At 43.0% G+C, this 24,401-nt stretch overlaps 1 protein-coding gene across 5 annotated transcripts in view; it reads right to left on the minus strand.

Annotated features, from left to right (window-relative positions):
* ANTXR1 (ANTXR cell adhesion molecule 1) overlaps positions 1 to 24,401 on the minus strand; it is a 150,330-nt gene that overhangs the window by 78,569 nt on the left and 47,360 nt on the right. For all 5 annotated transcript variants that reach the window (XR_009156528.1, XM_058194967.1, XM_058194969.1 and 2 more), the window contains exon 10: positions 22,073 to 22,171. Coding sequence is in view for 4 of the 5 variants with exons in the window: in XM_058194967.1 (XP_058050950.1) it covers positions 22,073 to 22,171 (99 nt within the window). In the remaining variant the exon portion in view is untranslated. The remainder of the gene's footprint in view (positions 1 to 22,072; positions 22,172 to 24,401) is intronic.

The raw sequence follows: 24,401 nt of genomic DNA on the forward strand, positions 1-24,401 counted from the left end.
TCCCTCCCCACTCCAGGGGTCAGCCAGAGGTGGTATTTGCCACTACTGCTCAAAATTTCCGCAACCGGTTCTCCAGAATCTGTCAGAACCTGCTAGATTTCACCCCTCCTTTTTTATTCTATTCCGGCATATTGTTTGAGCTTGATTTATAAGCTTTTTAAAATCTCTTTTTTAATGTTAAATTTTATTCACACATCATAAAAATCACAGAATGTAAGAACTGGACATCCATTCCAGCCCAGTTGTTGTAGGAATCTAATAAACTTTGCCCAACAGATCATCCAAGCCATGCTTGAAAATCTCCTCTAGGGCAGGGATCTCCAAACTTGGAAACTTTAAGACATGCTGGCTGGAGAATTCTGGGAGCTGAAATCCACAAGTCTTAAAATCGCCAAGTTTGGAGTCCCGCCCCCCTGCTCTAGGGCAAAACCCGGCAGACTCTTCCACTTAATCAACCACTCATTTCATTAGAAAATTCCTCCTCATATGCAGCCCAAATCTTCTTTCATTTATTTTCAACCTGCTTAAACTTGTCCTGTTTTAGAATTTAATAAGAACAAGATCCATATTTCAGCCATCAAGATATTTGTAGACTACAATGATATGTTCTTTCAGTTGAAGCTAGGATATAACTTTCCGCTAGCAATTTATTTTATTCATGATTTTTTCCCCAGTGTTAATGTATTAAAGGTAAATTCTGCTTTCATGAATATCTCTAGTTTTGCAAACACATTCTCTTAGTAATGTTTTCCTGTATCCTGAAGCCGTAGGTCTGTTGTCCCATTTCTCCCAAGATTTACAGAATTGGTGCACATAATGTGAATAACTCTACTGATGTGTGCTTGTGAATAATAGATACATACCCTCCACCTTAATTTACTCTACTAGTGATTGCAAACCTAGGACACACAGGTCAAAAGTGACACGCCACAGTTTGGATAACACACCAGTATTCACCAACACCCGACAACAACTATTCTCAAAAGCATGTCCCAATTGTCCCATTTTTGCACTACAGGTAGTCCTCAAGCTACAATCGAGCCCAAAATTTCCATCGCTAAACGAATTAGTTGTTAAATGAATTTTCTCCATTTTATGATCTTGCTTGCCACTTATTTATTTATTTATTTATTTATTCGAATTTCACTTAAGATTCACTTAAGTGAATCACTACAGTTGTTGAATTAGGAACACGGTTGTTAAGCAAACCTGGCTTTCTCGTTGACTTTGCTTATCAGAAGGTCACAAAAGATAATCTCATGACCCCGGGACATGGCAACCGTCATAAATACGAACCCGTTGCCAAGCACCCAAGTTTTAATTGCATGACCACAGGTCTGTTGCAACGGTCTTAAATCTAAAACGGTCCTAAGTCACTTTTTCAGTGCTGCTGTAACTTTCAATGGTCACTAAATGAATCATTGTAATTCAAGGACTATCTGTAGAAGAAATAAGCCTGCCCACAAACAGATCTTTCCCTCCCACATTTCTCCTTCCCCCAAAATGCCAGAGATCCTTCATGCCAGCTTCCCTTGGAAGTTCCCCTGTGCGCTGTTTGAGCCTTAAACATTGGCTTCCCCTGAAGGACAGTGTTGTGGTCCGCCAGCAGCCTGCGGACCTGGCAGTGGAGTCAGACAGTGAGGAGGCTGGGGAGGACGATGGGCCAGTCCTGGAGTCAGGAGAAGGCCCAGACGAGGGCTCTGCGTAAGAGGCAGAGATGGGGCCAGGGCCATCTGGGAGCGATGTGCGGACTCCAGAGCCTTCAGAGGCAGACAACAGAGAGGCAGAGGAACAAGAGGAGACTGTTCCTAGTGCACGCATGAGAAGAGCTGCCAGAAGGGAAGAGTAGCTGAAGAAAAAAGGACGACTCAGGAGTAAGGCCAGAAGATGACTGGCCACTCCCATGAGGGTTAAAAGAGCAGCAACAAGCCGTTGGTTTTTTTGTAGAAAAGCAACATTGATTTCCGTTCTTCTTGTTCAGCGTCTCTTGAACTTTATGGAGTTTTTGCCAAGAAAGGTTGGTGATCAGGCCAAAGGACTTGTTTTGGACGAAGCTGAAAATGAATTAATTCTCAGCTGTTTTAATAAAATAAGTTTGTTCAGGACTGAATTGTGTTTGGTAATCACTCCTTGGGCCTCGATCACAACAGACAGCAAGGCTGGGTGGAAATCTGAACTCAGGCCTTTCCATACTTTCTGCACTTCTTTCTGTTGCTTTTCCACACAGGGCTGTCACACAGCTGCCCTGTAGCCTCCCGGGCACTCTCCCTCTTTCAGGTTGCCCTGTAATTAAACCTACAAGCTGTGCAACGGCTGGTAGGATTTTTAACTTGACCACTTTGGCTTGGCTACTCAGCAGAAACCATGTCGGGGGTTGGAACCGAAGGCCGTTCCTTAGGTTGGCCAGACAGCCAATGCCACAAGTCTTCCTTTGTCCAACCCAAGAGGCAACATTCTGCTTTATTTCATCCCTGAGTGGTGCAAAGTGGGTCAGCTTCATGCCTCTGCTGAAATGCTCATGAACGAGGGCATCGAACGGGCCTCCGCATCCCCTGGTTTGGCCCTGCCCTCCTGGGGGAAATCTCTAGCCATGATGGCTGAGAAGCTTCTCTTTCACGAATTCTGGGTGCTCCACTCCTGCTGCTTGGGAGAATTGCTTTGAGGTCCTAACATTTGTGAAATCATCCGGCTTTAGCCCGTCTGGTTTTAAACATAGAAGTTCCAGGTTGTCACCCCAAAGTACGTGTTCCTCGCTTAATTTGTAGTGTTTAAATTCAGGGCTTTTCAAACCGAGATCAAAGGTTCAAAGGGAGGTAATAATAGGTACATGTATGTATAGATATGTATAATTATATAGAAATAAGGTATAAATTATTATTATTATATTATGTTTAAATAACGTATAAGGTTTAATATAGATAGATAGATAGATAGATAGATAGATAGATAGATAGATAGATAGATAGATAGATAGATATAGATATAGATATAAATAATATAATTAGTATATTATGTATTAGTTTAAAGTGTTGGAAGATGCTTGGAACCAGTGATGTCATATCTATGTTCAAAGTTTTTAATTTTGAATTATTAATAAAAAAACTTTTTAAAAAAAGATGACACAGGGACTTTGCTGCAACAGGAAAGCTGCAGTTCAGTCCAGAGAAAAGAAAAGAAGACTTCGGAGCAGAGGCATCCCAAGAGGGCAGGAGTCAAAGGAGGTGAAGATGGTAGCTGCAACCACATGTTACACATACAACATGCACGTTATGCAGCTCTGGTGCAAAACAACAGATCTGCTCCTTACAAGAAAGACACAGACCAGAGGATAATTAGAACTGCAGAAAAAACTATGGCTACCAACCTGCCTTCCATTGAGGACCTGCATACTGCACAAGTCAAAAAGAGGGCTGTGAAAATATTTACAGACCCCTCACATCCTGGACATAAACCTCAAAATGATGCTATAGAGCACTGCACACCAGAACAACTAGACACAAGAACAGTTTTTCCTGAAGGCCATCACTCTGCTAAACAAATAATTCCCTCAACACTGTCAAACTATTTACTAAATCTGCACTATTAATCTTCTCATCGTTTCCATCACCCATCTCCTTCCACTTATGACTGTAACTTTGTTCCTTGTATCCTTACAATTTATATTCATATTGTTTCCTGATTGCTTATTTCTACCCTATGACTATCATTAAGTGTTGTACCTTATGAATCTTGATGAAGGTATCTTTTCTTTTATGTATACTCAGAGCATATTCACCAAGACAAATTCCTTGTGTGTCCATTCACACTTGGCCAATAAAAAAATTCTATTCTATTCTATTCTATTCTATTCTATTCTATTCTATTCTATTCTATTCTATTCTATTCTATTCTATTCTATTCTTCTCCAGTCCCTTCCAGTTGTACCAGTCAATCTCAGAAAAACACACATTCTCAGCTATCTATGCCACCTGGCTGGTTCTGGAAGACGCCCAGCTTGTGGTCTTATTCTTCACTGACCACCGATGATTCATTCGATGTCTCTCATGCACACAGATCCATGGGTCCCTCTCTGCCCTATCTGGACTGACCCCAGTTCACTGAATGTCCTTCTGCTCATTACTGACCAAAGATATCTAAGGGACTTGCAGATTTATCTTTAAATCTTCCAATGAACTGTTTCTATTGGAACAGACTTCTCCATGGATGGAGCCTGAGTAAGCAAAGTCAGATTTTAATTAACAGAGTCTTTTTTTTTGTTTTTTTTGCCAAAAACACATGGAAGGAACAGTTGGACAGCATCACAATCTTCACCTCAAGGTTCTGATTCCCCTCTTTTAAGGTGGAATTGTGAGGATCATAATCTTGTTGTAATCTTTGGCCTGGATAATCTTATTTGATTTTTTTAAAATCCTCCAGAAGAGAAATCTTAATATATTTTCAGATTAAATAACACATTCTTCCAGGTTAATCTGGTTTTTCTTAGACCTTCCGTGGTGTGACTCAACCTGATGAGGCAGGAACTCAAAGTATTTGTAGTAAATCCAACTGGTGGTTGGAGGAAGATTGGATGGTCCTGGATCTGGAGCAGGCTAGTAGTTCTTCTCCAGAACATAAGCCCTTTTCTAGACCAGGGGTCTCCAACCTTGGTCCCTTTAAGACTTGTGGACTTCAACTCCAGAGTCCCTCAGCCAGCAAAACTCTGGGAGCTGAAGTCCACAAGTCTTAAAGGGACCAAGGTTGGAGACCCCTGTTCTATACTAGGCTGTGCTCAGTCTCCACCTCTGAAATGTCTATGGAGATTCTTAGTCATCCAGGTCAGGGTTTTCCCACAGCTACTTTTTTCAGGAGGCAACTGGACTTTCTGGCTTTTCTTCTCATCCAACTCTGAGCTGAAGAAGCTTCTTGGATGAGAATCAAAACGTCTTCAAAGAAAAACCAAAAAGTCCAGTTGCCTCTTGAAAAAAATTACCTTTGGGTCTTCTGAAGGTTAGTTTTGCAAATGATTCTTCTTTGTTCATCAGGAGCAATTGATCTACTATACCTTGGTGCATAAAAGTAACACTCAGCTTTGTTGTTAGTTGCGAAGTCATGTCCGACCCATCGCGACCCCATGGACAACATTCCTCCAGGCCTTCCTGTCCTCCACCATCTTCTGGAGTCCATTTAAGCTCCCTCCAATTGCTTCAGTGACTCCATCCAACCACCTCATTCTCTGCCGTCCCTTTCTTCTTTTGCCCTCCACCGTTCCCAGCATGAGGCTCTTCTCCAGGGAGTCCTTCCTTCTCAAGAGGTGGCCAAAGTATTTCAGTTTCCTCTTCAGGATCTGGCCTTCTAAAGAGCAGTCAGGGTTGATCTCCTCTAAACACTCAGCTACATTTTCCTTTTCAGATAAAGCAACCTTTCCATTCTGAAGTTACTCATGGCTGGGGTACAGTATAAGCAAACTAAAACGCATCTTAACTTTTGCATAGGGTTTTTTTTTTTTTTTTGGACTGATTATCCAGATGCATTTCTGACTTGTTTTATAGAAGAAGTCAACTGGCAACTTTTAAGCAACCTGAGAACAAGCACTCAAAACACACATCTGTAACCATCGCAACAGCCCACCAGGAGTATTATAATTCTGAGACTGCAGACTGGGGGAGGGAAGCTGACATAAAGTGGGGGGGGGGAGAGCTGCATATCATGGCTGATCAGAGTTATGTGAGCCTGCAAGCACAACGCCGCCACTAAATGTGTGCATTTCACAATGGGAGGCAGATGAAAAGAAAACCTCAACTGCACTCAGCAAATCCTTTAGAATCTGCAAAAATTCGAAAAACAGCAAAGCTCTGCACCAAAGCAAGATCTTCTTTTCCTTCCAAAATAAATAAACGAAGCACCACCCCTTTCCTAAAGCTCCAAAATATCTAACACTGCTTGCAACTCTTCTGCTCCAGGAAGGAAAGCTTCTCCTAGATTGAAAAATAATCGGATGAAATGCCAATTGTGGAACATCACGAACCGGGATTCTAAACTCTTGAGGTTACTAATTTCACAGCTTTTGCTGATAATATTTTGCTTTGGGAGTCATGGAGTCTTCTTAGGAGAGATGGTTATGAGTTTTGTGTGATTTTGGGTCCAGCTACCAAAATTTATTAAAAGGATCAGGGTTTTTTGAACAGCCGCTCACTTCATTAGATGCCACCACAGACCAACATTTCTTGTCATCATAGACTTAACAAAGTTCTCCTCCTACAGTGTTAAGAATCTGAATGTTCTTCTCTTCAACATGACAAAACAACTTGATACACCTAGACAGTTTCTTCCCCCATACCCCATCACTTTACTGGACACCTAATTCCCACCGCAGTGTCTTAAGCCTATAGATATACTGTATATATGGTTTTAGTCTTAGGCCTATAGAGCCTACTCATGTAGTAGGCTCTATTGCTATTAGCCTTCTCATCCTCTCATCTTTCCTACTACCTTCTTCTATTGGTATCTTATGATCATCACTTGTTGCTATATCTTATGTTTAATGATTGCAGCTATGATTTATGATCTATGACCTATTACTTTGTTGTCTGTATGTACACTGAGAGCTTATGCACCAGAGACAAATTCCTTGTGTGTCCAATCACACTTGGCCAATAAAGAATTCTATTCTATTCTATTCTATTCTATTCTGTTCTGTTCTGTTCTGTTCTGTTCTGTTCTGTTCTGTTCTATTCTATTCTATTCTATTCTATTCTATTCTATTCTATTCTATTCTATTCTATTCTATTCTATTCTACCCTACCCTTATTCTACTCTACTCTACTCTACTCTACTCTACTCTACTCTACTCTACTCTACTCTACCCTACCCTCCTCTACCCTACTTTACCCTACCCTACCCTACTCAAGTTTCCATAATTATCTGCAGTAGCAGCTAGAGTATTTTTTTACATTGGAAGGTAGACAATCACACCCAAAAGGAGCCTCTCTCTCGTCTGCTTGGTTTGAGGCTTCTCTTGTGAAAACAGCTCTTGCCCCAGTACATTCCTTCCTGGGTGATTCTGAGGCAACTGTGTTTTCCTCCTGGTGCACATGATATTAATTTCTTTTGCAATTCCTACGGCAAGGAAATCTGCCTCCTAAGAAGAACACTGTGTATCCTTCCTCATCTGGGAGACTGATGAATTTGCAAAAATTGAAGAAGAATGTCCTCTTCGGAAGCAGGAAGAATGGAAAGATGAACTCTGTACCACCAATGCTTATACCATAGCTTGACATGTGCAGGGTATGTGCAAAAACATCAGGGATTCTTCTCTTGTTTATAATCTAAGCCACAAGAATATTTCTTCATTCCCTTTTCTTTCTTTATGAACCCTTAAAGAACTGGGTGTCCTCATATTCCCAGAACCCTTTTTCCTTAAATGAAAAAATAGACTAAGTAACAGACGAGCAGAACTAGTGAAAAAGAGGAGCAGGAAGCCAACGAAATAAATTCCTTGCCATTCCTGTTTTTCCACTTAAGCGCTCCAAAACCGGTTTTTTTTTTAAACCGAATTGTGTAAAATATTCTGGGCCTCTTCTACCGAGGAGTGAAGTTTTCAGACAAAACGAATGAAACAAACAAACAGCTTTCATAGTTAAGTGCCAGGTTTCAAAGCTCTCTTTGATTTCCATTGTGGATCTGTACAGCAAGAAAGAGTAAAGAAATCGCTTCTTTGCAACACTGGAAAACGTGGCAAAGTATGTATGCCTTCTAGAGTTGGAGAGATAGTCAAATCCCCAAGGAATAGATTATATATATTTTCCCCACTTTAGGCATTTATTTTTTTTTTAGATTAGTTTCTTCTCAAAATTTCTTCTGCTTTGGCACATCTGCTTGGGAGAGGCTGGCTCTCTGTGGGCCTTCTGAACACCTAGCAGGAAAAGGTGTTGCACTACTACAGTTCCCATCATCCTCAGCCTGCACGGCCGTGGAGATTAAGAGGTATGATCTGCCCGGGAAGCATGAAATCATAGCTAGACAAAAATAGTTGCTGGTGTGTTTTTCCCAGCCGTGAGATTCTCTGGCTGGGTCTCATTCATCATTGATCTCATTTATCACTGTCGTGACTCAAGACCTCCTGTTTCCACTTTCTGAGAATATTTCATAAGACAGCTGTGGTCTCCCCCGTGTTTCATCTGATCTTTTGTTGTCTGGAGCTCCTGGCGGGACCCCGGTTCAGCTAAGGTGGGGGCAGGGTTAATATTTTGCTCAGCGAAATGGTGTTTTGCTTCATCGCAAGGCACGAGACAGCTTTCCTTCTTCTTCGTTCCCGGCACACAAACAAAGCATTCGTTTACATAATTTTCCTCTGACTTCTTCCTGGAAATCGTTGGTTGCACAATAAATGTTGAAACTGGGAATCCAGATAGGGAGAAATAGGGATGGTGGTGGGCCCATCTGGGATGTTGTGGCCATGTTAGGAAGACAGACAGACAGACAGACAGCTGTCTTGAGCATGCAAAGAGATAACCTGGCTTATCAGCAGACACCCTTCTCGAAAAAGGCCACATAAGGGAAGCTGGAAAAAAGAAAAAAATAAGTACCCCAAGAAGACAAATGGAAGACAGTGATGGCACCAGCCCTCAAAAAACTTCCGAAGGCCTCACTAGCTGTCCCAGGGTCCATTTTGCAGAAGCAAACTGGTGAGGTTCCCAAAGAAGAAAGGGAATTCAGAGCAGTCTTTGCCCTTGTTGCTGAATCGCAGAGCAAGAGTATCCAGAATCATGAAGGAGTCCAACAAGACAAGATGGCTCCAGAACCATGCATTGTGCAGGTTAAAAAGGGGTGGGACTTTGCTTGCATCATCACAACTACCATCATGACTTTTTTGACCCACAAACCTGGCTGAAAACTCCTTCAAAAGGAGGCCAATGGACCCCTTCCAGACTCTTGTCTCCTTAGCCAGCTCACTCCAAGGGGCCAACACCCACCTCACGTCCATTGATGTCTCAACACGCAACCAGATCACATCACTCCAATTAAAATGCAATATTTTTTTTAAAGGACAAAAACATGTCATAGGACAATAACAAGTGGATACGAGCCTTCAGTGTATTAAAAGAAGGAAGGTTCCTGACTGCTTCAAAACAAAAGACTGAATTGCATCACTTTCCTACTTCCAGAAAGGCCTTAAAACAATTCTTGGAAAGAGATCAGATTGGAAGGTAGGGCTTCACTTGGCCACCTGCCAGGTCAGAGTTAATTAAAAATCAAAATCTGGCAGTATAAGAAGGATCTGTATCTTTCTCCTTTGTCTTAGGCCAAACTTGGCTGAGGAATTCTGAGAGTTCATCAGTCTTAAAGTTGCCAAGTTTGGAAACTGCTAATTTAGGTGAAGAGCTTGGCGGTTCTGACTATCCAACCTGGTTGCAATCCTACTTCTCCTTCCCTTGCACAAAACTTTAGGGCAAGGAGGCATCGTCTTCACTCGCCACAGACATCCTGGGTTCTTCAAAGGCCTGCTGGGTGCTGCATGTTTTAAAAAGGATGGGAGAACCAAGCAACTATTTCAGTGGAAATGAAATAAAATTAGCTAAATATAGTGCATATTGCCAAGCAAGCCCTGTTCAACTTTGATTGATTTCAAAAAAATCAAAGTAGAGTCAGATTAGTTGGCTTTCTTTCTTTCTTTCTCTTTTCTTTCTTTCTTTCTTTCTTTCTTTCTTTCTTTCTTTCTTTCTTTCTTTCTTTTCTTTCTTTCTTTCTTTCTTTCTTTCTTTCTTTTTCTTTCTTTCTTTCTCTCTCTCCCTCTCTCTCCCTCTCTCTCTCTCTCTTTCTCTCCTCTCTCTTCTTCTCTTCTTTCTTTCTTTCTTTCTTTCTTTCTTTCTTTCTTTCTTTCTTTCTTTCTTTCTTTCTTTCTTTCTCTTTCTTTCTTTCTTTCTTTCTTTCTTTCCTTCCTTCCTTCCTTCCTTCCTTTCTTTCTTTCTTTTTCTTTCTTTCTTTCTTTCTCTCTCTCTCCCCCTCCCTCCCTAAACTAACTAATTTATTGGTCAATTTTCAACTTTACACCCCTGTCTTTATTTTGTACAACTCAGAGAAGTTTATATAATGCTCTTCTCCCTTATTTTCCCCACCACAAGATCCCTCTGAAGTGGCTTGCACTGAGATAGTTACCGACTGAAAGTCACCCATTGGCTTTGATGCTTGAGGGGAAACTAGGATGATGGGAAACCACTAGAAATCCCACAATGGGAAGTTGTTTTTTTTAAAAAAAAGGCCTGGAAAAAGCACATGACAATCACTGCCGTTGTCAAGAAGAGATGAAGGTGTCCCTATGGAGGGAATTTTCTGTCAAGCCTCCATCGATGGCACAAGTGCCCCTGGGGGATGGCCAAGAGCCACGATGGTGGGTGGGATGCTGCAAAGCCCCGCCCTTTTGTACCCGCAAGCCAAGTTGATGGATGCACAAAGGGGCGGGGCTTTGACTGCATGGGTGTGGCTCTTGCGCTTAGCTATTCTTGGATGATCCCGAACAAGCCAAGCCAAGCTGAGTTGGGCAAGAGTAGGACTTGGGAAGCTGACAACCAGGAAATTGCAAAGCTGTAGGCTAGTTTGGCAAGTGAAAGGGAAAAGAAATCCAGAAAAAAAAATTCAAAAAACCCTTTAACTTCCAGGCGGGTTCCAGGAGAACTTGCAGGAAGTGCTCAGGAAGCGCTCCAGGGCCTTGGGTTGAAGGAGACGTTTTTGCTCCTTAGCTAAAGAAACCATGGCATTATGTTGGCAGGATCTGGAGGATGAAATCTTCAATTCAGTTCAAATCTTTGCCAGTGCACAACATACGTGCAATGAGATTGGTTGAGCTCCCTCAGTGAACACACACACAAACACACCTCAGAGTGAAGACAGAAAATCCCTGACCCAATAGATCATATTAACAAAACACCCAGTCCTATTGCACCAGTGTGAACATGTTACACATTGTGCTGGCCCTGCTGGCCCATCATACTATGTAGTTATGATGTTATTTCTCATTCAAGAATCTGACAGCCCACGGAGAAAAACTGTTCATTGAAGGTGCATTGAAACGAAAGAAATTATGGAAGGCGTCTCAAGAAAATGGAGGAGTCTCCACAGCTCGAGATGGTGCCCCACTGCTAACTGTCTGGAGCCTGCAAGGGATCCCTGAAGCATCAGGTGGACAGCAACCTCAGGAGACACAACATCCAGGTGAGGCATGGGTGGGCAACCGTTTAGTGTCATCACTTTCTGAGGAACCTCAACAACCTCAGGGATATAGCCATGATGCGATGTGGATGGAAAAGGGGTGTGATTTATTTTTAAAACTCTAATAATAGCAAATAATAATAACAACAGAGTTGGAAGGGACCTTGGAGGCCTTCTAGTCCAACCCCCTGCCCAGGCAGGAAAACCTACACCATCTCAGTCAGATGGTTATCCAACATTTTCTTAAAAATTTCCAGTTTTGGAGCATTCACAACTTCTGCAGGCAAGTCACTCCACTTATTAATTGTTCTAACTGTCAGGAAATTTCTCCTTAGTTCTAAGTTGCTTCTTTCTTTGATCAGTTTCCACCGATTGCTTCTTGTTCTACCCTCAGGTGCTTTGGAGAACAGCCCGATTCCCTCTTCTTTGTGGCAACCCCTGAGATATTGGAACACTGCTATCATGTCTCCGCTAGTCCTTCTTTTCATTAAACTAGAAATACTGAGTTTCTGCAACTGTTCTTCATATGTTTTAGCCTCTAGTCCCTAATCATCTTTGTTGCTCTTCTCTGCACTCTTTCTAGAGTCTCAACATCTTTTTTACATCATGGCGACCAAAACTGGATGCAATATTCCAAGTGTGGCCTTATCAAGGCCTTATAAAGTGGTATTAACATTTCACCTGATCTTGATTCTATCCCTCTGTTTATGCAGCCCAGAACTGTGTTGGCTTTTTTAGCAGCTGCTGCACACTGCTGGCTCATATCTAAATGGTTGTCCACTAAGACTCCAAGATCCCTCTCAAAGGTAGTACTATTGAGCAAGGTACCACATATACATGAACCCTCCTTTTAAATGTTTCCATTATAGCTTCTGTGTCTTTCTGATCCTCACGTCATGGTCAAAGGAAGAGCCACAATTCATTCTCCGATTTACAAAGGCTGTCTTAGCCTTCCAGTCCTGGATGAAGAGAGACTCTATAAACCTTTTTCTACACAAATAAACCCCCAGTGAACGGACAGGCTGAAAAATAGCTTTTATCTGTGGGCCATCAGACTTCCGAACGCAACATAATACCACAGTTAGGTTTAATATGGTAGACTTGCAGGGCCCGGACAACGCGCAACATGTTCATACCGATATAATATAATATAATGTTACATGCATATAGGTATATGGGAATGTGTTTTAGTTATTACTTATTTGGGTTTAGGGGATTTCTTTTGCTTTCATTTATTGAGTTATTGAGATGTATTTCTGTGTTTCGGGGGGGGGGGCTGCACCAAGGGAGGCTCATTCAATCTCATGGTACACATGTTGTGCATTGACAATAAAGGTTTGATTTGATTTGAATTGCAAGGGGTTGGAAAAAAAGTCTAGATGGTTTCTGAGCGTGCACGATGGAAGCCCCTTGGCTTTTCTGACCCACCCACAAATCCCCCGGCAGCCGCCCAGATTATCCACGTATTTTTAGGAATTTTTTCTCTTTACACCTAAAGGAAATGAAAGCAAGACATTTCTTTCCTGGTTCTCTGCTCTGTGAATTGTGTTCTCTTCTCTTCTCTTCTCTTCTCTTCCTTCGTTCCTTCCTTTTTCTTTTCTTCCTTCGTTCCTTTCCTTTCCTTTCTCTTCCTTCCCTTCCCTTCCCTTCCTCCTTTTTTCTTTTCATCCTTTCCTTCCCTTTTTCCTCCTTCCCTCCCTCCCTCCCTCCCTCCCTCCTTCCTTCCTCCTTCTCCTTCTTCTTCTCCTTCTTCTTCTCTTCTCTTCTCTCTCTTCTCTTCCTTCCTCCTTTTTCTTTTCATCCTTCCTTCCTTCCTTTTCCTCCTTCCTCCTCCTCCCTCCTTCCTCCTTCTCCTTCTCCTTCTCCTTCTTCTTCTCCTTCTTCTTCTTCTCTTCTCTTCCTTCCTTCCTTCCTCCTTCCCTTCACATCCTCTCCTCACCCTTTCCTTTCCTTTCCTTTCCTTTCCTTTCCTTTCCTTCCTTCCCTTTTTCCTCCCTCCCTCCCTCCCTCCTTCCTTCCTCCTTCTCCTTCTCCTTCTCCTCTTTACTCTCTCTTCTCTTCCCCTCCCCTCCCTTCCCTTCACATCCTCTCCTCACCCTTTCCTTTCCTTTCCTTTCCTTTCCTTTCTTTTCCTTTCCTTTCCTTTCCTTTCCTTTCTCATAGTTGATCTGGCGCAGGAGGTACCTGTAGGAGGACAGGCCTTTGAATGGCTGAATTTCCTCTGCTTCCTTGTTCGGCAGCTTTCGGTCCAAGAGTATTGGCAGCGGCCTCCAAAGAATACCTTGGAAATCTTCACACTCTCCAGAAATGTTTGCTTATTCTGGCCCTGAAATGTTTCTGACTCTCATGAGAGAGAGAGAGAGAGAGAAGAGAAGAGAATATTCCTTCCAAGAAAAGTCCCTTTAAAAAAAAATGGAAGGCATTTTGTGGGGAGGCAAGAACGCGGAGAGAACGAGCAACTGGTGCCTTCCCTCCACCCCAAGCCAGACCAAATCGCCTGCTGGAAAGTGCAGCAAAGGAGGAATGAGTGTTTGGCTAATGCTCTAATGAAAACCATGCCCCGAATCATGCTGAAGCAGCCCAGTTTGCGTAGCAGCAGCACCGAATGTGCTCCAGATGCCAAAGTTACTGACAAAGCTGCTTGCTGGGTAGGCGGGGAAGGAGGAGATGGAGAAGCAGAAAAAGAGAGAGAGGGCTCTCTTATGGAGTTTGCTTATTCTAAGGACGGCAAAGGTTGCTGGGAGAAGAACGAGGTTTCTGGACCCTTCTGCCTCGGCCGAGGGTTTGAACCAGAGGGGGGGAGCGATGGCCCTTTTTACAGCCTGTGGACTTCGACTCCCAGAATTCCTGAGCCAGCCAGAATTCTGGGAGTGGTAAAAGGGCCATTGTTCCCCACTCCTGGTTTAAACGGACAGCCTCGCTTCAGCTCTGCCTCCGGCCAACATGTTACTGCAAATAAAGTCCATGAAGAAATGAGACATTTTCCTGGCTGAAAATGGAATAAAACAAGAGATTCACATCAAGCCAGGCCATTCCAGATGCACCAGGACGGCTGGGGAATTCTGGGTGGTTGAAGTCCACGCATCTCAAATTTGCCAAGTTTGTAAACCATAGAAGTAGCCTTGCTGGACTTGGTGCTCAACAATCCCTCCTGATCACCACCACGCTGGCTGGGGATGATGGGAGTTGTTCACGAAAAAGTGCTGCTGAGTTTTATCCAAACCAGTCCCTTAGATTTTGAAGCCATGATGTTCTTCTTCTGCCTGGACTTCATTTGCCTTCAATCTTTCCTTGGAGGATTAAGTGAAGGATGCGGTATTTTTCCGGGTGTCGTATCTCCTGCCCGAAATATTCCAACTTTCACTTTTTAATGGCTTTGATGATTTCCCTTTGCTTTCCCAGGGGGCTTATCACCTCCTTGTTTCTGATCTTGTCAACCCAACGTATACGTAACAGCTGTCTGTAAATCCACATTTCAAATGCTTCTAGGATGCGGTGGCTCAGGGGCTAGGATGGTCGAAAGGTCGGCAGCATGGCGGTTCGAATCCCTAGTGATGCCATGTAACGGGGTGAGCTCCCGTTACTTGTCCCAGCTTCTGCCAACCTAGCAGTTTTGAAAGCATGTAAAAATGCAAGTAGAAAAAATAGGGACCACCTTTGGTGGGAAGGTAACAGTGTTCCGTGCGCCTTTGGCATTGAGTCATGCCGGCCACATGACCACGGAGACGTCTTCGGACAGCACTGGCTCTTCGGCTTTGAAACAGAGATGAGCACCACTCCCTAGAGTCGGCAACGACTAGCACGTATGTGCGAGGGGAATCTTTACCTTTAGTCTCTTCAAGTGGCTTTCTCTCAGAGACCAACTCTCCACTCTGTAGAGCAGGATAGAGAAAAGACGTAGCATCCGACAAGCCTGATTTTCAATCTTAGGCTTATGTCGTGACTGCAGAAGACCTTTTTGATTTTGAAGAATGCTGTTTGAGCTTTCTCTATCCTTGTTTTTACTTCAGTGGTCATGTTCTAGCTTTCGTGCAAATTAGAACCGAGGTACGCGATCCTTTCAACTTTTTTGAAGAGACGGGTGTCATAAATATTTCTTATTCACGAGCTGGGTGGAGATGGAAGCAACCTCATGGGAACGTGGCAGAAAAAAGGGATTTGCCAGGACCTGTTTGGGCCACAGTTAGGCGCAAGTAGGAGAAAGGCCACCATTCGCTTCATCTTATTGGCTTTTTGTTGGAAGTCAGAATTTTCTTGCCCAGGATGAGTGTAATCCAGAAATTGGATGCCAATGTTTCTCTTGGAAGTTATACCTCTTGGAACCCAGCCAGGTGTTTTGGGCAGTGTGGTGGCGTAGTTATATAGAAGCAACTACATTTTCTTATTTCCTTTTTGTTACTTTTCAACAGTTGAGGTTTGTGCTGGGTTCCCACAAATCTTTCTATTTCTCCAGCTGTTTGGGGCAAAGGAGGGGTTATTTTCTTGAGAGGAAACTTTGCAGAATTGGAAGAATCCTTCAAAAGGTGGACCACTATCGGTTTCAAAATCTTCTCAGGTTCCAAACGGGGAAAATATTTAGCCTGAGTTCTGGGTGGCTGGTTTTAGCTATCCTCAATGTTAGCCCTCTTGGCGTTCTCCAGATGTGCAGAACCTTCATTCCCCATCATCCTTTGCCAGAAAATAAAACTAACTTGGAGAAACCTGCTTCCGATTAAGGGGAGTTCTGATCAATAACATTCAGCATGTGAACTCTTGATAGAAAGATCAATAAAATTAGAAAAATTCTTTTGACTGCTGACTCAGCAACATCTTCCTTCATCGTGAACAGCACCTTTTGATCTCCAGATACCAAGGGGCTTTTGAACTTTCTTTGACGTCCCATCCATCTTTTGAAACCGTACTGTGCAGAAATCTGCCTTTCAGATTTTCTGCTATCCAATACGGCAGATGGAACTTCTGAAATAGAGACATCTGCTCCTGCCTCAATAAATGGTTTTAGCCTCAAGGTGTCAGGGTTCCAAGTAACACCCTCAATGAAAGAAAACTCTGACGCTTGAGTTTTCTCAAAGTTCCATTTTATTAGAGATGTCACATTGGCACATCTGGGCAAACCTGAATCTGAAAGCTTCCAGGTTTTCCCTACCCAAAGGAAAGTCCAAGTCCCTTCCCCCTGCACCCACATGTCCATCACATGGCCCAATCAACGCACCATCCCAACTGGAGAGGCCTCCCAGTTCCAACCTTCCAGGTGCAGGGCAAGATGGCCTTGACGTCTTGAGAAAGGAATGTTATTATGACTATATATCAACCATGCTTCATACAATCCATTTACGTCCCACAGTAGTAGTAAATGTGGCAGGCCTGAAAGCCCAATGCAAAAAATGCCTTCCAGGCCTGACATAAGGTTTCTTCACCAACAACTGGGGAATGGAGGCTTAAAAGAATTCAGGTGGTTTGGGGGTCTCTGCATCTTTGCATTGTCCGCTGTCAACTCTAGCATTGCATTCCATCCATGGGAAAACTAGGAACTTTGCTGATTGCACCAATCCCTGTTTGTCCTCCAAGCTGGCTCTTTTGGGTGGCTACGCAGGGATCCTGAGACTGTTCCAAACAACTGTCTTCCTTTATAAGAAAGGAATGCTCTTCCCCACCTCATCTACTACTCTTATGTATCTGCTATGAAGACAAGAGAAGCTCAGCAGGCCCATCATTAGAACTTTTCAGGGAGAAAGTTAGATTTACAGGAGGAAAACCTCTGTAAGCTGTTCTCCTTGGCATCCATTGTCCCTACTGCCTGCCTCACATAAAGGCACCATAGAATCCTAGGGTTGGAAGGGACCCCAGAGGTCTTCTAGTCCAACCCCCTGCCCCAGGCAGGAGACCTTATTCCATCCCGAACAAATGGCTGTCCAATCTCTTCTTAAAAACCTCCAGTGATAGAGCACTGGCAACTTCCAAAAGCAAGCCATTCCACTAAGTGATAACAGAATAACAGAGTTGGAAGGGACCTTGGAGGTCTTCTAGCCCAACCCCCTGCTTAGGCAGGAAACCCTACACCACTTCAGACAAATGGTTATCCAACATCTTCTTATAAACCTCCAGTGTTGGAGCATTCACAGCTTCCAGAGGCAAGCTGTTCCACTGATTCTTATTATTTTTTATTTGCATTTATATCCCGCCCTTCTCCGAAGACTCAGGGCGGCTTACACTGAGTTAAGCAATAGTCTTCATCCATTTGTATATTATATACAAAGTCAACTTTTATTGCCCCCAACAATCTGGGTCCTCATTTTACCTGGATGGAAGGCTGAGTCAACCTTGGGCCTGGTGGGGCTTGAATCGGCAGCTGTGTTAATAACAGACTGTCTTAGCAGTCTGAGCCACCAGAGGTCCCATTGTTCTCACTGTCAGGAAATTTCTCCTTAGTTCTAGGCTGGATCTCTCTTTAATGTACCTTATGATTCTTGATGAAGGTATCTTTTCTTTTATTTACATTGAGACCATATACACCAAAGACAAATTCCTTGTGTGTCCAATCACACTTGGCCAATAAAAAAATTCTGTTCTATTGTATTCTATTTAGCACAACAGGGCTGGGAAAAAAGTTCTTATATTTGGAAGAATCTCTCCTAAAACAGAGTTTCCTCTCTTAATGTTTCCCTTTTATTTTTAATTCAAAAATATTTCTGTTGGGCTCTTGGGCTCTTTGATCTACCTAGAGTTGCAGTTTTTGCCTTTGTTTTTCTTCTTCTTCTTCTTTGTGGCCTTTTTGTGGCTTCTCTATCCATTTCCACACTTCAGCAAAATCGCTCCTTTTTTTCCCACAAGGATGGCAGTTTTCATGGGTAAATGTCACTACCGGAAAAACTTCCTTTGGGATCTGGTTTTCCCTGAGTGTTACTCAAGGTTCAAACTTGGCTTGTGTCTGTGCTCCTTTGAGACCGGAGCTGTTCCCCAGGGGTCTCGTGGTCATTCCAGTGGTCACTGTTTTTGGTTCATCTATTTCCAAGTAGCGTGTGAACTTCTTTACATTAGCTACTATAGTTCTTGCATGTTGCATGAGCTACGACCTGTCAAATGGAGTCAGGTGCTGAGCCACATGGTAGTCTATACCCCTAAAGGGCCTTCCCATCGTTCACTTTTAATGCTCGGTCTCCTCTCAGGAGAACCCCCAAGTTCTTGGCACTCTTTTGTCCCATCCAGATCTGGAACTAGATAGGATATAAGCACCAACAGAGAACAGCATCAGAAAAATATGGATTAACAAATTATCAGAATTGGAAGGGATCTTGTAGGTCATCTAGTCCACTCCCCCCAAACAGAAGACCCTACACCATTTCTGACCGATGGCAGTCCAGTCTCTTCTTGAAAGCCTCCAATGATGAAGCTCCCACAACTTCTGAAGGCAACTTCGGTTCCATGGGTTCACTGTCAGAAAATTTCTCCTTATTTCCAGGTTGAATGTCTCCTTCTTCAGTTTCTATCCATTGTTCCTTGTCTGGCCTTCAGGTGCCTTGGAAAAGAGCTTGACCCCCTCCTCTCAGTGTCAGCCCCTCAAATACTGGAAGACTGCTATCCTGTCTCCCCTGGTCCTTCTCTTCCCTAGACTAGCAACTGTTAGTTAGTTCCTGCAACCGTTCATCGTAGGTTTTAGTCTCCAGTCCCCTCATCATCTTTGATGCTGTTCTCTGCACTCTTTCCAGAGTCTCAACGTCTTTTTTATAGTGTGGTGACCAAAACTGTATGCAGTTCCAGTTGATGCTCAGCTTCCTCTCATAGGCATTGTTTGCAAGCAGAATGATGTCCTCGTTGCCCTCTACGAGGTGTTATCTTTGGAACGTGCTGGAAGCTGTAAAACATGGTGGTAACTATGGAGGGACTGGGAAAGGAATGGCAAGGAGAGATCTAAGCCATCAAGAGATGAAGGATGGAAGGAGATTCTTCGGGCTGATGATCTCATAAATTGCAAGTCAGCTCATGTGGAGAAAAATCGACGAAGAAGCATTTCAAGCCACTCAGAGGTCTCCACCTTCATGATCTCACTATAAATGAGGGACAGACATTCCTTGAGCGGTTTCCAAGATTCTGGAATCTATCTGGACAAGCATTGAAGACCCCTCCCTGAAAAGGGTGTAGTTCTTGGTCTTGCCAGCTGCAGGAAGCTTCCCCATGACTAGGTTGCTGGTGGGACAATCCCACCAGCATAAAATAACACCTAACTGAGAGCAGTTGGCTCTAGTGTCCAATCCAAAGGGTGGTTCTTATCTTTAAGTGTTATGTACACACCGTGGGGATGGGTCAGACCATCCAGGCCTTCAGAAAGAACATCTGAGCCTTCATGGTGTGAATACTTTCTCCCATGGAGATTCACGCAACTCTAACTCTCCTTATATTTTGAAAGCAAGTTGAAACTTTTTGATTCCATCAAAATTCCACCAAAAGTTGGCTATTTTGTCAAATGTAGAAGAAAATAAAATGGTGAGTGGTGAGACATGACTTCATTGCCCACATAGTCAAGTGATGTACTTATGTAATAAGGTTATGGTACACTTGCTATAAGTGCCACAGCCGTATTCTCAGGGAACTGCTGTGAATTCACAACTCTCTAGTGTGCTTTTTGCCATCTCTTCTGGTAAGGTGGGTGGGTTACTAGACAACACAGTATCAACAATAGAGACATTCAAATTTCTAGGTTCTACCAAATCTCAAGACCTAAAATAGACACCCAACATCAAAAACCTCATCAAAAAACCACAACAAGGAATGTTCTTTCTGCACCAACTCAGAAAGCTCAAACTGCCCAAGAAGCTGCTGATCCAGTTCTACAGAGGAATGATTGAGACTGTCATCTGCACTTCTATAACTAACTGGTTTGGTTCCACAACCCAACAAGACAGACACAGACTTCAGAGGATCATTAGAACTGCAGAAAAAGCAATGGCTACCAACCTGCCTTCCATTGAGGACCTGTATACTGCACGAGTCAAAAAGAGTGCTGTGAAAATATTTACAGACCCCTCACATCCTGGACATAAACTGTTTCAACTCCTACTCTCAAAATGACGCTACAGAGCACTGCACACCAGAACAACTAGACACAAGAACAGTTTTTTCTTGAACGTCGTCACTCTGCTAAACAAATAATTCCCTCACCACTGTCAAAGTATTCACTAAGTTTGCACTACTATTAATCTTCTCATCATTCCCATCACCCATCTCCTTCCACTTATGACTGCATGACTGTAACTTTGCTTGTATCCTTACTATTTATATTTATATTGTTTCCAGATTGGTTATTTGTACCCTATGACTATCATTAAGTGTTGTACCTTATGATTCCTGATGAATGTACCTTTTCTCTTATGTACATTGAGAGCTTATGCACCAAGCCAAATTCCTTGTGTGTGCAATCACACAATTTTTGGCCAATAAAAATTCTATTCTGTTCTGTTCTGTTCTGTTCTGTTCTGTTCTGTTCTGTTCTATTCTATTCTATTCTATTCTATTCTATTCTATTCTATTTTATTCTATTCTAAACCTGTTTCTTCTGATGCCATTCCCAAATGCATAGGATACACTGGGCGTGTCTTGAGAGTCAACTTATTTGCAGAACAGGTCCTGATCCCTTCCATTCTGCACCAGAACATGTCCTTGTCTGGAGAAATCTGCTTATCTGCCATTTGCTATTTTTTATTCTGGTGTATTTTTGTGTTATTGTCACAGCTACTGTGGTTATTTTTAGGCCTGGGGAATTCTTGAAGTCCACCCATCTTAAAGTTGCTGAGATGGAGAGACTCTCATCCTAAACTTTAACTGAACAACTGAATTTGGGTGTCAGATTAAAATCAGAGTTTTTTCGGGAATGCCCTACAGATTCGCATTTCCCTTTTTTCCGCTTCCTTGAACACATTGAACAAATCAAGCCTTCAGCTTAAGCACTGCAGTAACTGAAGAGTGGTTCAGTTCCCTCAAATGAATATGTTGTACGAATACCTGACTGCTATTCGTTTTATTAACCTGGGTTTAGAAAGCACCGTGTTGTGTGAATCCAGCCCAATAGTAGCAAAGGGCAAAAAGATACAGAAAAAGAAAAATCTCTCCATGTCCTTAAATGTCCATGGAGATGCTCCACCATCCAGATCACGGTTGTCTCAAAGGTGCTTTTTGAAGAGACAACTGGACTTTCTGGCTTTTCTTGGAAGACGTTTCACCTCTCATCCAAGAAGCTTCTTCCGTTCAGTTCAGTTCAGCTGAAGAAGCTTCTTGGATGAGAAGCAAAACGTCTTCCAAGAAAAACCAGAAAGTCCAGTTGCCTCTTGAAGAAGCACCTTAGGGATGTCCATGTCCTTGTTCCCAAATGCAACAAGGGAGAAGGCAGCTGAACTCAGCACCAACACTTCCACCATCATCAGTTGTCAACAGATGAGCTCCAGAGGGGACCATAGGATGCGGACAGGAAAGTCAAGATGATGTCTCCAACAGTAGACTGAAGCTCTACCCATTCTTAGGTGCCTCTCATGGGGAAACACCATAGCAACTTCCACCTTGCCTTTTTTTGACCATACTCTGAAGATAACTCTGGATTCCTACCAACCTTCTTCTCTTAGGTCAAGGACACCTGAATGAACTCGGTAAGGCAAAGCCGAGCCACAGCACTGCTTCCTTCCGTGCGGATTTTCAGTCGATGCCGCAAACGCCACACAAATGGACAATGTAACACAACCATTATTAGGACTGGAATCATCACCATCATCACCATCATGATCATCACCATCATGTTGGTGATGGTATCAGTTTTGCTTTCAGCATCCTTAAGAAATCAATAAAAGTACATAAAATCATTAGACATGCAGGGTTGATTGGTTGACAGGACAGCAGGACAACTTACTAAGCGTGACTGTCTCATTGATTTTGAAGCTACAGAGGACTCGATCCACATTCCTGGCATGTCGGAAGCCATTTCCTGTCACCACAACTTGGAAGGATTCTGAAAGTAAAGACAAAGTATTTATTTGAGAAGAGCATTAGAGGGTTGTTGTTGTTTTTTAAAAAAAACTTGATTGATTAAGTGCCATCAAGTCATTCTTTTTTAGCATGATTTTAAAATAATTACTGATTCATTAATATTATAATTAAATGATAATGCAAGATGAAGGAACCCAGCTCAGGCATTTTATTTGTGGATTGTTTGATTTTCGACTTGACTCCCAGTTTTCTATCAACCGGGAAAATCAAGATAACAATAGAAGAGACTCTATGTAGCTCAGAGTTGGACTGTGGACTCCTTGGTACTTTCTGAGCTTGGTGGTTCTCTTGCAGATGTTTTGTTGAACATGAAGATGCTATGTGGCCTGGTAATGAAACATCTGCAGGCAAATCAGCAAGCTCATAGAGCACCAAAAACTCCACAATTAATCTAACTCTCAATTTATTTTTTGTGGGCAGTCATCTTAATTTACATCCTGAGAATGTGGCAGAATATATTTGGGCCCAAAGAGATGTTAGAAGAAGACAAAAAATAATCAGAGGCAAACTTGAATAAGGCTCAACAGAAACAGAAGTCCTCACAAATGCTCCCGAAATGTATAACGGAATCATTTCTGAAAATGATGAAACACACAGCTGTAAATGACCTCTTTATAACAGTCCATCTGTTTGCAGCTGTTTTCTTCTAGCATCACAGAAGGGTTTTGAGAGGGGAGTTTGAGCAGTAACCAACAACAGAAAGAGAAAAAAATATATATGGTGATATAGTCTTAGGATATGATTTTATCTCATCATCCTAAAAAAGACAATTAAAACATTTGGAGGAAATTTGTGGAATACTTAATATTTTGTAAAACCTCGGACCAATATCATGCCTGTGAAGGCATGTCACTGGAAAAAAAATTGGTCTGCAGACGAGTTTTGTTTATTACCCTTAAAAAAAGAAATTGAACATTTTTGGGGAATTGGGAGAAACAACTGCACAATGTAAAACTTGTGTGTGTGTGTGTGTTAGTGTCATTTCAATAATATTTGGTCCAATACAGTGGCGAAATCCAAATTTTTTTACTACTGGTTCTGTGGGCGTGGCTTGGTGGCCATGGCAGGGGAAGGATATTGCAATATCTCCATTCCCACCCCACTCTGGGGCCAGCCAGAGGTGGTATTTGCTGGTTCTCCAAACTACTCAAAACTTCTACTACCGGTTCTCCGAACTGCTCAAAATTTCCGCTACCGGTTCTCCAGAACCTGTCAGAACCTGCTGGATTTCACCCCTGGTCCAACACTAATTTCGATTTAACTTTTGGCCTCGTGTGCTCAATGGTTGAAATTTTGAAGTCCGTCCACTTGAAATCTGCTGGGACAGAGAAACACAGATCCAGAGTGTTTCCGGTCCAAGGAGCATCCGTCTTTCAGCGTGTGTGTGTGTGTGGGATCACAGCCAAAAGGAAGCCCAGAAGCCTCTAAATGCCCTTAATTATCAGTGGGATAAAAGGGGTCAGAGCCACACCTTTTGAGCTGCTGCTGTAAGAAAAAAGCAAGTCAGAAGCAGCACTTCTCCAAACAGCTTCTGCCCTGCAGTCAGCAAATTGTGTCCGTGCAAGAGAGCTTAAAACGAAAGGGATGATCGGGGACCAAGCAAGGATGACTTCCAGCGCTTTGAAGCCGAGTGACCCCGCTTTCTGCTGAATCAACATTATCTCTGATGCTCAAGAGCCACCGCCCACTCGCTGTCTCTCTAAAGCCATGCCTTGGGGGCGGGAAGGGGGGGGGGCTCGTCTCCTGCACTGTAGCTGCACAAAGCATACGAGTTGACTCAGGAATCTAGGCTCTGCTCCAAGTCTCTGGTTGCTTTCATCCCAAAGGTGTTTTTTTTTTTCAAGAGGCAGCTGGACTTTCTGTGTTTTTCTTTGGAGACTTCTCAGCCGAGAAGCTTCTTCAGCTGTGGCTGGATGGTGGGGAAGGGAAGGAGTTATACTCCTTGCAGGCAGCTGGTCATTTGCATCCTTTGAGAGGGTCCTTGAGGCCACCTGGAGGTTTATCTGTGTCCTCAGGGTCACCTGAGTGGTGCAAAAGGGTGTGGAACCTTTTTGGAAACCACTGAAAGGACTATGTTGTAGACTGGAGATAGATGATGTCATAGCCCTACCCACTCCTTCCATTCTCCATCATCCAACAAGAGCTGAAGAAACTTCTCGGATGAGAAGCGACATGTCTTCAAAGAAAAAAAC

This window comes from Ahaetulla prasina, chromosome 9 (assembly GCF_028640845.1).
Source record: "Ahaetulla prasina isolate Xishuangbanna chromosome 9, ASM2864084v1, whole genome shotgun sequence".
Classification (NCBI taxonomy): Eukaryota; Metazoa; Chordata; class Lepidosauria; order Squamata; family Colubridae; genus Ahaetulla; species Ahaetulla prasina.